The sequence below is a fragment of the Parasteatoda tepidariorum genome, chromosome X1 (assembly GCF_043381705.1).
Source record: "Parasteatoda tepidariorum isolate YZ-2023 chromosome X1, CAS_Ptep_4.0, whole genome shotgun sequence".
In the NCBI taxonomy this organism is placed as follows: Eukaryota; Metazoa; Arthropoda; class Arachnida; order Araneae; family Theridiidae; genus Parasteatoda; species Parasteatoda tepidariorum.
In genome coordinates this window covers 29,088,476-29,107,394 of record NC_092214.1, presented here as the reverse complement: position 1 = coordinate 29,107,394, position 18,919 = coordinate 29,088,476, and the positions used below count along the sequence as shown (strand labels likewise).

Sequence of the window (18,919 nt, the reverse complement as noted above, 5' to 3'; positions counted from 1 at the left end):
AAATTAAATACCTCTAATCATCTTGTAAATGTCAGTCTTTTCAAAAGAGCTTTTGGATTGGCTATTTTTACTTTTCCCAGTTAAACTGCAGCAGATGGCCACCTCATCTGTTTTTAACCTTCTAAGAAGATTTGCTACTAAGGCCTTGCAGTCTTTACCATGACAGCTTAACATGAAATCTTTCTATGAAATATAAAACAGTTTTGATTCTTTCCTTTTCAGATGGGAATCCAATTTTTTTCTTCTTATTCAATGAAAAAGTTGTTTATTGAGTAGAAATTTCAATGCAAAATTACAAAAATGTGAAACGCTCAGTCTGATTAAGAAATTTTTTTAAAGTATTTAATTAATATGATACGAAAATCTTTACACCGACCTGCCCTAATTTAGGGCATGCGGGTAAAAAAACACAGTAAATTAATATGATATAGAAAACCAAGCAATTTTTCAAACATAATTACTTTAGTGAATAGGGTTGGGTGAAGGAAGTGTGAAATAGCAATAGGAAATAATTGTATGGAAGTAATAAATTTAACACTTCAGATTCCAGTTATATTTTATGTTAATACAATAATTTTAAAAAAATATTTACCAATTACTGAAACATATAGAAATTTTCCCAAACTTTCTTTAGAATTTCTAAACTGATATTAATTCCTACAAAATCTGCTTTTTTTTTTGAGAAAAAAAAAGTTCAACTGTAGAAGAAACTAAATATTTCAAATCAAAATTAAAACAAAACAAACATAAAATAGTAATTACAATTTGCTGCCTTAATGTCTTGTTTGTCCTAAGATTTTTATTTAATTTTGTAAAATCACTAACGCCAAAAGGCATCAAATCCAGCAATGAAGTGCTAACACTCTCTTTGTTGTTCCCATCAGACTGCAGAAGAATTCGATCAATCTTTCTTTCCATTCTTAAAATCGCGGCATTTTGATTTTTAATTATTTGAAGCATTGATTTGTAGCATTGATACCTTTAAAGCTTTTTAAACATTACAAATAATGTTGAATACAAATTAGCTTAATGCCATAAAACTTCTCATTTTTAAATTTAAAAATTATATAAAACAAATAAATGTTTTGTAAATTTATATTTTGATTATTTACTATAAGTAATTTATTTAGTGTAGAGTAACAAACTTTTATGTATCTTTTCTTATCAGTTCTTTTATTTCAGTTAGTTTGTAACAGTTTCTTTTTACAAAACCTCATTGATTTTAACATCGAATTTTAAATTGCGTGGGGGAATGTAGAGAAAAAACTAACTCATAAATTGTGCTAAATTATTTTTTTATGATTCGCCGAAGTATTGTTAGGGAGATGAGCTCTTTGAAAAAATTATTTCTAATCTTTAAAAATAATATTAAAATTTCTTTAACTATGTTGATGTATGTTAATTGTGAAAAATTAAAATATGCCATTATTTTGACTCAAGTATTTTGCAGCGGATCATAGTGTTTAAATAGCAAGGTTAGAGAATTTTAAAAAAAGTTCAAAGATAATAATTCATAATGATTTAATTTTTGGCTGATTACCAGGGTCAAGGTTTTTGCGTTATCAAGAGAAAACTGATGGCAAATGTAAAAATTATATGAATAACCATTTTTAAAAAAATATAGATGCTCTCCATTTATGAAATAACAAGTAATTTTCCAATTTAGAATTTTTAAAGAACTTAGCTACCTACTAATATAAGAGTCCACTCTTGAAGCTATTAATCATACATCCTACTACCTTACACGGGGGCCCAAGAATTTACACTAACTTCAACACTTAACACAACTATCAAGTAAACTTGGTTTGCAGTAAAAAGAATGGATATGATTTAAACACTCATTTTATTAGGTATTAAAAAAGTATAATTTATGAAATGAAAAAAAAAGGAAAATTTAGGTTTAGATTAACCCTAATTAAACAATAGTAACAATTGTTGCAATTTTTACAATACTTTTTTGACTCTGACATTCTTCTCATGAGATAACTCCTTTTGGCCTTTTTTTTTTATTAGTTAAAGCCAGCTTATGCATTCCTGTAATTTTTGCATTTTATATTTGAAATTTCGAAGTCTAATGACATGCATGAAATGACCCCTAGTCCAAACAATCAACGTTAAATAGTTGCAAGGCCGATAATTTCGAAAAAAATTAATTCAATTATCAATGAACCATTAATATTCTTGTTTCCTTATTAAGAAATATTAGATCACAATTTGTATTCATAATTTCTTCAAAACATGTGTTAAGACTATTTTTTTATAGGTTACTTAAGTAGAAAAAAAACCTAAAACTCAGCTGCGCGACAGCCCATAGTGGGCCAAGGCCTACTGTGCCCATCTCAGTTTTCTTGACCTTGGGCTCTGGGGTGCAGGGGCAGATGTTCCGGTCAGATTGTCAGCCGAACGCGGAACCCCCAGTGTTTAGTTCCCAAGCATGCTTGGTACTCATTTATCGACCCACTGAAGGGATGAAATTCTGAGTCAACCTAGCCCGGCCCGAGAATCGAACCCAGGACCTGTGGCACGGGAGCGCGAAGAAAGTTAGAAAAATGTTAGAAAAAAAGACAATTTTTGAGATGATGATTCTGAAAATAGCGCGGTTTTTGAATCGATGACAAAATAAGGCATATCGAGCATATTCTTGATATGCACTATTTTTTTGAATTGTGCTAAAGTTGAGAAATAATATTAACAACTTTTTAAGCAATTTTTTTCAACATTATCCTTTTTAAAAGGGCAACTTTCTTAAAGTTAGAGGGCAAGAATAACCTTGATCGACAAAATGAAATTGCATGTCCGTGATTTTTTGTTCATTTGAAAAACAAAGCAAAATGTTGTATTTTTTGCACATATATGCATTTACTTTTAATTACTCAAATAAATAAGAAACAATAAAAAAGGACGATCTTCATTTTTTATCTTCATTTCTCGAAAAAAATAGTACGCTTAGTAAATAGTCAACTGTTCTGAATCGAATAATTTTGATCAGCAGAATATTTTTAATTTCTTAACAATATTTAATTCTCAGCTAGCTAACAATTAATCTAAGTTTTCTTTCAATTAAAACTTGACAATAATTTAGAAAGAAATTTCACTTTAAAGGAAAACATAAATTAAAGTACTAAAACAATTGATTAGTATATTAAAGAAAAAATAATATACGTGGTAGCGTAAGAAATATGATTTTGAGAAATGTTAACATTTAATTAAATACCTGGTAAAATAATTCTTCGAAACACGGGCAGACAGGTAATTAACAAACTTATTTTAAGATTAAGAATATTTATAAGATGTTGAAAAATTTTAAGATGCTTAAAAATGTTGACTACTTATTCGTATCAATAATTATAAGATATATAATGTAGAAGTTGAAAAACATATTATTCCAAATCTATGCATTGGTTGTTATTGAAAGAAAAAACTGAAAACTAAAATTAAAAAGAACTGATGTATAATCGCATTCTATCAGAAACATGCATTTATAAAACTCAACATTCGTTGAATAAAATGTTTTTATTCAATAAAATGTTTTATTCAAATCTCTTTATTAAACTACGACTAAATTTTCAGACGACTAAAAAAGAATCATCGTATTTTATAATTTAAAAAAAAAGGATTAGAAATTCGTTATTAGCGAAAAAAATATGAACGGAATTTTACTCTACGCGCGCGTAAGTTAACCACATTTAATTATTAATCGCCCTATTTAATATTTCTCCATTGTTGCTAAATTATTTTTTTTAAATAAATAATTTTTATTTTTCTCGGTTTCTACCAAATAAAAACTGTTGAAACTTTAAATTTTGCAATCGAAAACTATGTAGATTAATTTGGTATAAAAAATTTATACCTCATAATTCAAAATTTTTTAATTCACAATTAAATTAAATAATAAAAAATAATAAATAATTATTAAAAAATTATTTTTTGCTTCAAATTATCTTTGCATAAATGGGATTTATAAGTGGGGGAATTTCTTTAGTTTTTTTTTTAATTGCCTAATTAGTTTTAAAAATATGACTAAAAATGCAAAAAGTGAAATTAACATTAAGGGGTCCGAACTTTAAATTGCTCTCCTGACCAAACTATGGGGACCATTTTTCCCAGATGGCGGCTACCCCCTATGTTTTGAAAGTTAAGAATCCAAACATGTTAAAAAAATGCATGTTTATTCAGAGAAAGTACATTTTTGTGTCCGATTTCATAACTTAATTAATAGTTAACGCTAAGCAATTTGCATATTTGAAGTCACTCACAGGAACCATTAAGATTAAGATTGCCCCTTAGTAAGTGAAAATCCGATTATTAGAACGAAAGTAATTCAGGGTGATATCTTTTTCCTTTGCCGACTGTACAAAATGTTTTTAAATTCACTCCAAAGATATGATGAAAAAAAAGTTGTGGGTCTAGGCTTTGAATCCACCCACCTCTAGAGCGCGTACCAGCTTGTCAGAGAAATAAAGATGGTAGGTGCACAATGCTGATTTTACTGTCACCATCCCGCCGTTTGTCATATACCGTGGAGTTTTTATATCGATGACCCTCTAGTTCACAATTGACTGTTGGGTGAATTTTTTGTGTACATATATATTTTTGTACTTTCGCAGACCTGAGAAAACAAACCAAAAACATTGTCTTATGCCCGTTTATTTGCCTTCCCTTAAATTAGTTTTTTTTTTTTTTTTTTTTTTTTTTTTTTTTTTTTTTTTTTTTTTTAGTTGTAGTTCATTTGCGTCGCACTGGAGCTGCATAATGGGCTATTGGCGACGGTCTGGGAAACATCCCTGAGGATGATCCGAAGACATGCCATCACAATTTTTATTATTTATTAATATTTTCGCTTGAAAGGTTAATATTTGCCTTACTTCGTTTCCTTGGAAAAAAGTTTTCGCTTTATATTTCTGCTGACGTTATCATGCCAACAAACAAAAATGCAAAAAGTAAGGTTTGCCGTTTGCTCATTTCCTAACCTAAATAACGACATTTTAAAAAAAAAAAGCTGTGAATATCATTTAGTTTTCATTTTAGGATAAAAGGTTAGAAATGGCATTATTTTTGCTTTATTGACAAAAGGTTTTTACCGCAAAACTTTTCGTGACAATGAAAAGAAAATTCAGACACAAGGTTGTCGTAAGGTTACATGTTTTCTGAGTTTAATTAGAAGAATAGATTGCATAAGCTAAAGAAGGTCATCATGAAAATGTATTCATGGTTGTTGTGGGGATAGAACCTGTCACCTCCACGTTATAGAACGTTTGGCAGGATTGTGAGGCTGGTAGGCCAGACTGTCTCCACTGCTTCCGATTCGCACATGGGTTGACTCTCATGGTTATATCATCATTCGCACATGGGTTATGCGTAAGCATTTCATATTTTCTTAGCAATCGTACAAGCGTGTATGTGAATCGCTTGTAATAAAAACGACCCCCAGCTTTTACGATAATTGCTTACTGTAATGTACTTTTATTTACGTCACTCCAGAGCTGCACAGAGGGCTATTCGCGACGGTCTGGGAAACATCCCTGAGAATGATCCGTAGACAACAAACGATCATCGTTTTAAAAAAAATTAGAATATGCAGGAAATTTGAAGCAGCAGAAATCACTTTATTTATTTATTCACCCAGACATTTTCATTCGGTCTTGGGTTCTGAATATCAATAAAGTCTTATAATTTCCAATAATATCAATAAAGTCTTATTATTTTTACCTAAGATCCAGAATTTCGGCGAGGTTTGAACCCTTTACTAATATCTTACTCGAAACTTGACGAAAGAACAATACACCTAGGCCACGGAGGCTCTAACGGATGTCACTGAAATTTCGCTCCATGATTGGTGGAAATATAAATCACATGGCCAGAAGCCCCACCTATTTGTCTATTTTCCACTGCGACAATGTTACAAATTGTGTCAGTTTTCCTCAACTCAACTCCACTGGTAACAGTGTAATATTATTTTTCTTTAATATTTTTCTTTCTGTTTCCAGAAAGTAACGCGCATAGTGTAGCTTTACGTTGTTGGGTGCTGTTTCTAATTGTAACTAGTTAGAAATAGCAAGATCGTCACTGATTTGTCGGTGATTAATTGATACGCTGATTGTTTAAAAAATACCGAAATGCATGTAATACTACCGTTAATACTGTAAATCTGTTCCACCAGGCGGCAGCCGTTTTTTTGCGATCGGTGAGTATCAAAGGTTTCTGTTTACATAAATTTATAAAATTGTTTTTTGCCTGTCATCAAGATTCTTCAGTTAAATAAAGCTGGACAATACTTTAATTTTTCCAGTTGATACTTGGTAAGATTTTTATCTTTTTTCCTTTCATTTTTTTATTTAGTCTCTGAAAGGAGGTAGTGATTTATTATGTTGAAAAGTTAGCTATGTTAATACTGGATGAAAGGCCAGCGTAAATTTCGATTTGGCATTGTGAAGTATGTCAGCGGTTTTCCCCTTCATGCTACCAGTTGTGCGACGCCTTCTTGGATGGAAGCGGGGAGAAGGTGAAGAAAATTGGAGTGAAAAAGCTGTCAAAAGTTTAGTCAAAAAACTCCGGAGAACCGGTGGTTTAGAAGAACTAGAAAACTCAATTACAACTCAGGATCCTAACACCAGGTGCATAACAATTCCAAGGTAGGTTCAAATTAGTTTCATAAACGTCAAATAATCAGAATAATCTTAGCTTGCATCGATTAAGGATTCATGGGTATGCAGAATAATGATAAATGAAACTATAACTCTTTTTCCCTTAAAATTATTTTTTTTCTTTTGCTTGTAATTTAACTAAATTTTCTAATATTGTTTGACAGATAAAAGCATGAAATTTATCTTTTTCAAATATATGATTTGTAAACTGATTTATCATAAAACTGGATAAAAAAAAATTCAGAACTATAAATATTTCTCTAATTTATGAAACAGATGTCACCCTGTCTTAGTGAGTATATAGACAGTATCAATCCCAGACTTGTACAATAACATTATCATTTTATTTGCCGAGATGTGTATTAAACAATTTTTATTAAAATAAAGTAATTTATTTCTTAAATAAAAAATAAGAAACCAATGCAAAATAATGTAGAAGTAAATATGAGTTGACTAATTTGTCTGATATGACCAACAATGACAATTTTGAGATTAGATTGGACCAAAAAGGTTTTATCTAGTGTTCTAGAAATATGACATGGTAGCCAAATGTAAAATGGTTTAATCTATACAAATGCAAAAGTTATGTTACAAATTATTGGGTACATATAATTATTTGATACATATCATTTATTGTTTATGTGTATTCAAAAAACAGATAGATACTGTTGAGCCTAGATGCCATATGTAACATCTTGTTTTAACGGTCCTACATTAATACCCGTTTAGATCGTATTTGATACAGATTCCCACGTCTATCGTTTAGAATTTCTATTGACAGTTAAAAGAAAATATTGTTATTTTGTTTTGAAAAGAAAAATAAAATAAAAATAGTAACTGCTAATGATGGAAAAAAATTAGAACATATTACAGTCTATGAAAAACACATAAAACTGTCCGTTTGATGTTTATATACCATTTGGTGGAAGTGTTGGAATTTTTGGTTCAAGAAATGGTTGCAAAAGCTGAAGAAATACAAAGTGATACCGGTAACAATGGCTAAACCAACATTTGCGTAAAGTTTCAAAGCCTTTGAAACAATGAGGGACTTTCTGAATTTGATCATTAATCTGTTAGTAATATTGAAAATTTATTGTTTGCGCTGAAAAGAAAAGAATGTTTGAATGAAAATTTCTAAATAAATAAATATGTTTTGTATCATACTTATTTTTGCGTTAAGTATTAAATTTTACAATTAAAATTCAATACATTTATTGTTAAGTTATTAAGTTTCAAATCATATACTTCTTCATTACCCTTTATATATTTTCATATCATTTTGATAGTTTATGCTAGGCCCATTTGTCGTTTTCCTGTATCTATTGTTTGAAATAAATGGTCTCATGAGAAACGATCAATTGAGATTCTACTGTATATCGATTATAAAATATTCTAAACAACTTGTACTTTTAATTTTTAAATATTAGTAATGTCAGTGAATTTTCAAAATATTGATTATTTTGTGAGATACCATTCTGAAAGAGAGCTTTTGAGTAATCAATATTTTTTATGTGCTTGATTTGCAACAATTCCATCATAAACCTATACTATTTTTCAATCATTTGGCAGCAGTTTCTGCTTAGGATTTCCTCATGTTTATTCAAATCTTAATATTTTTAATATACTTTTTTGATGCACCCAATTTACAATTAATTACATAATTTATTATTCATTTTCCATTAGTTATTATTGCATGTTTTTACGAGAGTTTTGGAGCCCTTATATTTTTTACTCAATATAATTTTTCACACTTAATTCACAAAGATTCCATAGTAATTTCATGTGATCTTGTTCATCACTTTTCTGAATTTATTGCCTACAGATTTTAAAATCCCAAATTTTTTATACAATATATTTGCATGTGAATTCTGAAGTTGAATCACAGCAATAATTTTTTAAGATAATTCCTGATAATTGTATTAAAGCCTGTATGGTTTTATCAATCGCTTTTTTGGCAGTATTTGTATTACTTTTTGTACTAATTTTTATATCCTGATATTTTATTTTTATTTTAAAAGAGGAAACCACTGAAATAGAAATATTTTCAAAATGGCGCATAAAGATGTGAAATTCATTTGTTAATACTTGACAACGTTTGTTAATAACTTGGCGTCAATTGTCATCAAGTTATTATCAAATGTTTCCTAACTTTTACGAATGTTTGCTTTTAAAGTTTTTTACTTAATCTCGCTTATAACTTTTTTGTTATATGATGATGGGGTTAGATTAATTTTGAGAAAAAATATATCATCAGTAAAAAATATATTGTTTCACCAATATAAATTTTTTTTATGCTGAAATAAAAAGAAATGAATCTCGAGGGTTATTCCACATAGTTATTGAACTGTTAATCCAAAATTATTAAGGCACAGAATTTTGTACTTGGTTTGGCCAGTTATTGCTTAAGATTTCTGATTTTTTTTTGTTTTTTGTATTGATTTTTTAAAAATATTCTTCTAATTATATTTGGTGAAAAAATTCTTTTGTTATATAATGATCACAGTTAACAATAAATAAAAATAAGATTTTATTAAAAAAATGTTGTTGAAATGCAAATATGTGGGACAACAAATAGCATAATTTGACTTAAGCACCGTACTGTTCACTTGTTATAAGCAAAAAAATAGCATATATATATTATTTATTTATTGTACTTTCTCACTACAGTTGTCTTTTAGAACATAGATATTCACATCAAAAGGTTTAGATTGTTGGGGGAGAAAAATTAATTAAGGGTGAGCTACCTGATCCATTCGGGGCTGACTTCAATTAATATTTTTTATAGACTAATTGTAGAGTTAAAAAGGGGCTAAAGTGAGTAAACACATTATATTTTAATGTATTTAAATAAAATATAGGTTTATCTAATTTTATTTTTTCTACAATATTAATCTACTAGCAGAAAATGCATTCATTTTTAAATATTTCTTTTTATTAACAGAGCTTTCATTTATAGTTTATAGTAAAAAAATACTTGAATGTAAATAATTTTCGATAGAAATATTACTTAAGCTTTTACTTACATTTATAAAATTAAATGAATTCCCTAAATTATTTAAATATTTATTCCCTAAATAAATATAGGTATTTTAACGTAGACTAATAAAATAGGTGAACTACTAAAACTTTAATTTGTCTTTTATCTATGCAAATTACCTTAATATAAAAAGGATATTCTACCCATTGGTCTCCAGATTTAAAAATACTATAAATTTTGCACTTAGTAAAAATATTGGTAGTTTGTTCTTTTTTACTTCAGTTGAGTCTCAATAAAAAAGAAATATTAAACATTGAAATAATTTTAAAAACTGTTTATAATTACAATCTATTTTGAAAAATAGTATTGATTTCATAACTATTTAATGTATAATTTTTAAGTATGGGAAAACAAAAGCAGTGATTGTATATAAAAATATTTGTAACAAATTTCTGAAGAAATTGTATTAACTAATGTCCTCCAATATTTTATGTAAATGAGTATAGGAAAACTTTATAATTGTACGAGAACTGTTAAAACAGCAAAATCAAATTTTATTAATGCTACTAAATTAACAAATCACACATTAAACATGTAAAGCACTTAATTCACTAAATAATTTACTTATCTTCCATTTTGTCTAGTTTCTTCTGTTTTTTTCTTCCAGTGTCCTGGATGAAGTAGGTTTTTACGGACAAATGCCATCATAAAATTTAATAAAAAGGACTCATGGAAATATCAATTTAGTATAGTTAAATGAGAAGTGTTTGAGTCTGACACTCAGTATCTAATATCTATCTTTCTGTGTGGTCTACAGAAATAGAAAATTTCTAGGAATCAGAACCAGCATGTTAAGTATTGTAAAGAAGGATTTTAGCTTGTATGTTAAATCTTACTGTTAATATTTGGGGTTTGATATGTTAGGCATCTTGGTGTCAGAGATTAGTAGACCTTTGTCTTTCTTAGTAATCTTTCAAAGTTTTTACTATGGTTTCTTTGCCCGCCTGTGGTTTGTAGAAATATGTGGCAATTCTTTATTGAAACATTATAGCACTTTAATCCATGGGCTGAATTAAACTTGCGACCTCTAGTGATGCATATAAAAGCATTGCAAAGATCCCATTATAATTTAGTTCCTCCTCTTGGATGTGAACCTGTGTTGTCTATGGGTTTACAAGATGGATGTAGTAATTTTTTCACATGTTAATGTATTTGGCATTCTTTGGAAGCTAAATGATATTTTCGCTTACTCAGATTTATGGAAAACACTTACAATCAAGTCTCTGCCATATTAGAACAAATATTATTCTGTGCAGGTTTTATTTATTTTTTTTTTATTATTTATTTTTTTTACAGCAGCATTCCATAAAATAAATTTTTCTACGTAAACGTGTTTTTCAAATTGGTTTCAAGTGACTTGAGGTATGATTAGGCCACTTCTTTCGCCTCACCCAATATTTGTGTTGCTAACTTTTTTTTCTTTAATGACACTAAGGAAAAAAATTTATATTAAATTTTATGAAATTAAATATTTAAGCCTAAATTTAGGGATCCTTATGCTTTTTAAAAATTTTTAGGAGATAAAGACAAATTTTATTTGATAGAAATTAGCTGTTATAAAATTTTAAATCTATTTCTTTGTACAGTTAATTTAAAATTATTTTAGTCCAATTAACAATATAATTAACATAATTTTTGAAAATAATTATTTGAGAAGTCATTTACAATTTATTTTATGAAATGTTTAGTTATATTTGAAATTAGTAAAATACTTTAATTAAAAATATGAGATCCTGTTTAAAAAAATTAATATTGAACTATGTAACATTTTTTAAACAGAAAATTAATTCTCCATATTGGCTCTTAGTTAGAAATACCATTTAAGAGTTTAATAAGTAATGAAGTTTTAAAATAACTATCAGAAAAGTCATATAAACTTAATAAAAATTACTGAATATGATTATGAAATTTATAAATTAATATTAATTTTTTTTAAATTTAATTTTTGATAATTTCTGAAATTAATTTTTATTATAGTTAAACTTGTAATGTGGGAAGACATGATACTTATGTTTTACATTATTGCGCTAAGTTCAGTCTTTTTTCCAAAACTGCTGTGGCGTGTCTGGTTAGCAACAGTGAACGAACAAAGGACATGCTTTTTTTTTTTTTTAAATATCTTATCAAGTCTAGTGCAAGATTAATGTCAAATAGTTGTAAATAGTTGTAAATAAAATTGTTGTAAATAAAGTTGTTAAATAAAATTTTAAGCCAGTTTTCGCTAAGAGATTTACTTTTTTTTTTTTTTTTNTCAAAATTTTTTTTTTTTTTTTTTTTAAGGTAAATATAATCATTATTACACTAAGGTACTCTATTGAGGTTTCCTCTTTTTTTTAAATTTTTCTTTTTTGCTTCAGATTTCGTTAACAACACCATTTGACAAGCTTACCTTGAGTGTGTCATATCAATGAGGTTTAGTGCAGTAAGGCCATTTCCAGGCAATTTGCTTTTAAAATATACATTCACGCCTGACACATATATTGTTGTAGTATCTTGCTAAACATGAATGCAAAAAGGAAAAATATAATAAGTAACAAAATTTATTTGTTTCTAATCGGTTTTGCAATAGATAAAAACCACACAATTTTATTAAGATTAGTTCAACTAAAATCCTATAATGTAATAAATCTGCCATTGGTTGTTAGATTTATTATTGCAGACTATGTACGAACTTAATATACACTTGCTACCACTCTTCAATTTTCTTTTGATGACTCACAGTTTCTCAATAAAACTTTAAATTATTTCCTTTTACAGCATTTATGATGAACAGCATTGATTTGAGTTTGGTGTGACCAAATTGCTGACTTTGAAAAGTGTTGAATAAGTTAGACTAAAATTAGACTAAATTTTTATTCTAAATTCTGTCTATTCTTGTTTGTACATTGTAAAATTTTGCTTTCAAAGTAAATTTCATTGTTTATTGAATAAAACTTTTATATTTCTGATTGCCACTATGGCAAAATATGGTCTAGAATATAGTTGAAATTTTCCTGGAGAATTCCAGGGAAAGTTATTTCTGAAACTGAGTGGAATCCTGTGGTGAAGTTCTGTCCACTTATCAGACAGAAACATTCCTAAAATTTCCTACATTTTAAAGCTTGTACTCAAAATTTTTATGTAGAGAAATACTGGAATGGTTGTAATTTCAGCTTTGGAACAGCAGCATAATTCCTTTGCTGCAGATATATTTCGCCTACATTTAAAGAATCAAAATTTAATGTACTTGAACTTGATAAGCTTTTAAATTAATACATTAGTTTTCATTACATAAAATCATTTCTTTAAAATTTATGTTGAGAAAGCAAAGGTTGTTGCAATGTAGTTTTAAAATTATTCTTGAAAAAAGATAGAGGATATTTTTTTCCGATTGGGAAAACAAGGTATTAAATAGAGTCTACAATTATTTTAGATTTGGGATCAAAACTGCTATTGCAGTAAATAGTACTTCCACTAGGTTAACTGCTTTTTCTAAATGTCGTTTTCAAGAATAAATTTAATGAAGTCCTTTTGTTTATACAGTCCTTTTCATTCACTTCTATGTCGTGTCAGTTAACTTTTTATTGAATCTGTCCAGTCTCAGCTTGGGAATACTGTTATGATTATCCACGCTCCGTTAATTATAAAATTCCAAAAGTGCACTATAATGTAATACATATTAGTAGTTAATTTTTAAAAGTGTTTTTTTTTTTTTTTAATGCAAGTTAGTAAATATGTACCATTTAGAATTTCGCATTGACACACCTAATTAAATTTCTAAACTGATTTTTTTTTTATCTTGAATAATTTATGTACTTCAAGATATTTAATGTGCTTAGTTCTCATTGAGTCAGTTGTTATTTAATTATTATATCTCATGTTTGTTTTGACTAGATTGGCTGCAAAATTTAATACAGTGTCTGTCCGAAAAGAAACCAATCTTTTAGTTGGTTTCCATTGTTGGTAAGAGTAGTTTTTTAACCAGACTTGTCTATTTTCATCTCTACTCTATTTTCAATGAGTTTTCTTTTGATTCTGTCTCTCTCACTGAGCTATTAGGCTATTTATTAGGCTATTATTATTTAGGCTATTGATTGAATGAACCAATTTTATTCTTTGTGCTATTCTGTGTCATGTGTTTTGTCATAAAATTTTCTTCACTTTTGTTGTTTATAAACCATTAACCATTTAAGGTGAATTTTTGCTTTTGAGACAGGAAAATTATCCATAAGGTGAAAATGACATAATAAGAAGGCTGCAGTAAAAGCTACATTTTGCTTGGTCAACAATTCATAAATAATGATACATGTGTTAAAATGTTCAAAAATTCCAACATAAAACTAAACTTTATCTATATACTCCTCTTTTCCGAATTTCCTTATCATCTAAATATTGATAGATTGGTTGTATGACCTTGTTTATGAATTCTTTATAAATGATTTCTTATTAACTTGGCTGGGTTTTTTTTTATCACATTGACATTGTTTCTACTGCCATGATTATTATTTTTTATTTATTTACAATATTTGCTGTTTGTTGCAGTGGTTATCTTTTGTCATTTTCATTTACATATTTCATTTCATATTTTTATTTATTTTCATTTCATATTTTTAAACGCCTGATCTACATTCAAACAGTTCATGAAATTATCAAAGATTTTATTAAAAAATTCTAACAAAGGAAAATGAAATTCATCCATGCAATGATATAAAAACTTGTGTAAGGCGAGTGATATTGGTGAGTGTGAGTGATTAGTTCTGAGTAAAGTTTAAGATCTATGTGGCACAGTAATCTACTTTTTAACTCTCCTTTCCCCATAACAAAAAATTAGTAAATAAATAAAATAGAAAATTAACTAACCTAAAAGTATTATGAGCATAATATACTATGATTCCTTTATGCAAGTTAAGTTTAGTTTTCAATTGGAATAAGTACCTCAAAAATTATTAATTAAACTGAGTGTTAAGTTTAATATTCAGGATACAGTGTGTTTGAATTTCATTTAAACTTTGTACGGGGTGTTCTGAAAAGATCAGCCGTAATATATATTTTTAGAATTTCTAGATACTATATAAACCTAAAAATTTGAAATTAGGCAAAAAAAATTATATAGTTTTCTTGATCAGAAAATAGTAGTTTTCAAAAAAAAAAAAAAAAAAAAAATACNAAAAAAAAAAAAAACTGCTGAGATTACTGGATTAAAGGTAGGTGTTACGACTTAGAGTAAATTGAAAGGAATAAAAAAAGGCATGTTAAATTTTTTTTCTGAAACATCACTAAAATATTTCACTGGGAAATTCGGGCTTTTATTTATACTCTGTTGCAAGTTAAGAAAAAACCATTATTACTATGGAGAGAGCCTGTTTGCATTTAAGTGTCCGCTAAATGGATGCCCAGCTCCAAGCGCGAACGAATATCAACATCGCCAACTCGTGAAACGACGTAGCACGGCATTCTTTTTGCATATAAAAATAGCACAGATTAAATTTCTGTCCAACGAGTTTAACTTTTAAAAGTTTTTATATTGTTTTGAAAGCATAATTATATAATTTGATAGCTAAATAAAACGGAACTATACAGTCGCGGATGATTACTTAAATCCTATACCGCAATGGTCTTTTCTTGACTATAGTTCGCAGTATAGTTCAAATAAATTAAAAATGGGGGCATTACTATATTCTCGAATCACATTTATTATGTGATGTTTGGTTTAAAGCTTAACCTCTTTCTCTGGTGAAAACAAACATGAAAAATAATCGAATCAGTTTTAAATAGATGAAATATTTTTTTCTAATCAAATATTTACTGTAATAGTATTTAATTATAAAACAAATTCAATCTATTGTTGTACGGAAAAAACGTTTTTTATTCATTAAAATGAATTAAAAATTGTTTGATTCGAAATTGATAAGAAAAAACGTTATTACCGAACATTAGTTTTATTATTGAGTTATTTGTCGATGAACGAGTTCATAATTTGTATAAAAATGCATTGATTGGCATAATTAGTTGAAGTAGATTATCGACGAAATATGTAAAAATAGGATTAAAAGGCTCAAGTTTGAATTGTCTGACTGAACTACTTAATTAAAGGGAAAAAAATTCTTTTTTTTTTTAATTTTATTTTCCTCGTTATGAAGTAGAAATTCTAGCGGTTTATAACAAATTCTTGATTGTTAAGAGAAATTACCAACTTTAACCATGAACAAAAATTAATAGCCCCAGAAAAAATTTCAATGGTAAATACATGGATGTGGGTAATAATTTTAGAAGTGAACAGTTAAAAATTAAATTAATATCTCTGGTTTCGAAGAATAATGAGGACACCTATGTAGTTAATCTCTGATATTTGCTATGAAATTGGGTACAAATAAAATAAATGTCTCTAAATATGATATTAATATGAAAATCACTGTGTTTATGAGCGCTAGCTTTTAAATGTTGAGTTTTTAAACATTTTGCAATAAGGCAGTATTGACCGTATATACTGCATTTTGATCTTCTAGTTTATAGTTTTGCACGTACAAATTTTTCTGTTGCCGCTCCCTACCCCAAAATAATCGATAATAATTGGAGATCTTGTTTGCCTTTTTACATATTTTTCTAAATCTTTCTCGGATCATTCAAAAATCTAAATTGCAAAAGACGCTTTTTGTTGTATAGCAAATATGAAATCAAAGTTCCAGTCGGTCTTAGCGGATTACCCTATATTTTATCGTCAAATTGCAGAATTAAATATGAATAAAAAGAAAAAACTGCGCGATAATTAATTATGTAGAAATTCGTTAAAAATGAGATTTTTTCTCATGTTGATGAACTTTTGTGCAGGAAATATACAGTAAATTTTAGTGTTTTTCAGAAAATTAATCTGCTCTATATGATGGTTTATTTTTTCCTCTTATCAATGTATTTCTTTCTTTTTCCCAATAGCTATAGTTTCCCTATAACTATTCAAAATAATTTCTTTTTTTGGGAAAGATCCCTGTCCACATGTCCAAAAAGCTTGAAGGTAATGTTTTCTGATATACATTATATTAGGCGTTAAAGTAGTACTAGTAGTAGTAGTCAGTAATAAGTAGTAAGAATAGCATGCAGCTAAAAAAATAAGTAAGTGATTTTACTGTCATTTAAAGTATACTGTATTTAAAGTTGAACATTGAATATGGTCAATAGGTCTATTCCAGGGCGACGCATTTGCTGTAGTGCACAAAATGAAGGGGAAGATTTTAAAATGTTTTGGTTAAATTGTAATCTTAATGGTTCGAGGGACTAGCCTTTGCTATGCTAATTAAAATGTGCAGCGTTAAAAGTAGTGACATTTACAAAAAAAAAAAAATTTCGAAATTATATACAAAAAGATAGTCTCTCTGAAATAACGTCCTTTTTTTCAACGGATTTCGATTCTTGACACTCAAATTCAAAATATACGGGGGGTAACCGTACTTAAGTCAGAAGATCGGTCAAAAGTTTAATTACCTTAATGCTATTTTCAATTTTTCATGTACTTTACCAAAAATCTATAACTGTTTAAGCGACTGAAGAAAAATTGAACGTAATTATAAATGACGTTTGTTCAAAGATTTAAAAATTAGAATAGTTTTTCTAATTTTTTTTCTTAATTCAATAATTAAAAATTTTTAGTTGTATGTAATGTACCCACATTTTTACAATTTAAACTGAGCAATTTTAAATGTTCAAATTTGAATGGAATCTGACGAAATAAAAATTTATGAATCCAATTTTTTAAAAATTTTATTACTCGGAGACTATTCAGCTTAATTTTAGTGTTTTGTGACATTAAGTTACATTGTTTCAAATGCAGTAAAAAAATTACTGGCTAATTCAAAAGTCTTTAGACATTCTTAAAATAAATAATAAAGAATAATGAAAGAATGAAAATTAATGAAATATTTTACTATGCACGAAATTATCTTTGGATAAACTAGTTTTTCAATTGTATGCATTTTTTAAAAATTTATCTATAGTTCAAGAAATAAGGTGAAATGGCCAAAAAAGTAGAATTAACATTTAAGCGTTCAAACTGTCGTCTGCTTCCCTGATTGTTGGGAACATATTTTTCAGATTGCGGTTACCCCACCTTTATTTTAAGGGTCAAAAATTAAAATTTGTTAACCCGTATTTTACCATCGTCCTATATAGAGGACAGCTATAATTTGTTGCATTTTTACTGTGGATATTGCTATATTTAATTATTTTTCACTTCTAAGCTAAAATTTTAGATGGGTTATCATTAATTAAACTCATTTTATGATTAATTTTAAGTCTTTCTTATTTTTTATTTTTTTTAGATTTTTGAAAATAGTTATTTTTTACTATTTTATTTGACTCGAATTAAAGCTTCATTTTCAATAATTGTAAGAAGAAAACAATAAATTTGTTTTGAAATTTATTAACCTTAAGCTTTCAATATTACATTTGAGTAAAAACTGAATCGAAAAATTTATATTTAAACTGGTTTTGCAAGATGCTGCCGTATATAGAGGACAATGGCGAAATCCCCTACTATAGGCGCCCATCTGAGAAACTCAATTACATCTGGGTTTCTCTGAACGTAAGTCCAGAGAAATAAATATTTTATCACCGAAATGGACTAATCGAAATTTTCGTCAGCTTCTGAGTTATTTCATAGTGAACATCGTCAGGAAATAGTAGACACGATTTCAGGAAATGATAGCTAAAAATATTATCGCAGAAATAGTAACCAAAAGTAACAAATATGCAATATAATTTAAGCAATTTTTGGAAATTATGTTCTATAGCGGCTATCACATTTTGCCTAGAAGAAAAATGTGCTGGGAAAATGCCCTTCATGTTGGAACAACGCTCTCAGTCAAGCAATGTCGAGAAAAAGGTACTCTGATATTAAGAAGTATTTACACTTCAATGACAGCACTGCTATTAATTCATCAGATCACTATTACAAAGTTTGACCAATTTATGAACTGTTGAATGAAGCTATGCAACAATTTGGTGTGTTTTTAGAACATTTAAATATTGATGAAAGACTGGTTCGTTATTTCGGAGAACACTGTTTCAAAATGTATATAAGAGGGCCGTAACACTTGGATACAAGCTCTGGATATCCTTTTCATATAATACCATATCAAGGAGCAAAGAAAGATATTGAGTCTGACATAAAGAAAAAAAGTCATTATCTCAAATGGTTGTTGAAATTTGCTATTAATCGTTGAAACTCCAGCAAAGTACAAAATTTATATGGATAANATATCCTTTTCAT

At 28.0% G+C, this 18,919-nt stretch overlaps 1 protein-coding gene across 1 annotated transcript in view; it reads left to right on the top strand.

Annotated features, from left to right (window-relative positions):
* The first annotated feature begins 5,876 nt into the window (after positions 1-5,876).
* The window catches only part of LOC107446655 (Smad on X), a 95,144-nt gene continuing 82,101 nt past the window's right edge, over positions 5,877-18,919 (top strand). The window contains exons 1-2 of the mRNA XM_043043958.2: positions 5,877-6,184; positions 6,340-6,632. Of these exons, the coding sequence (XP_042899892.1) occupies positions 6,436-6,632 (197 nt within the window). The 5' untranslated portion in view covers positions 5,877-6,184; positions 6,340-6,435. The remainder of the gene's footprint in view (positions 6,185-6,339; positions 6,633-18,919) is intronic.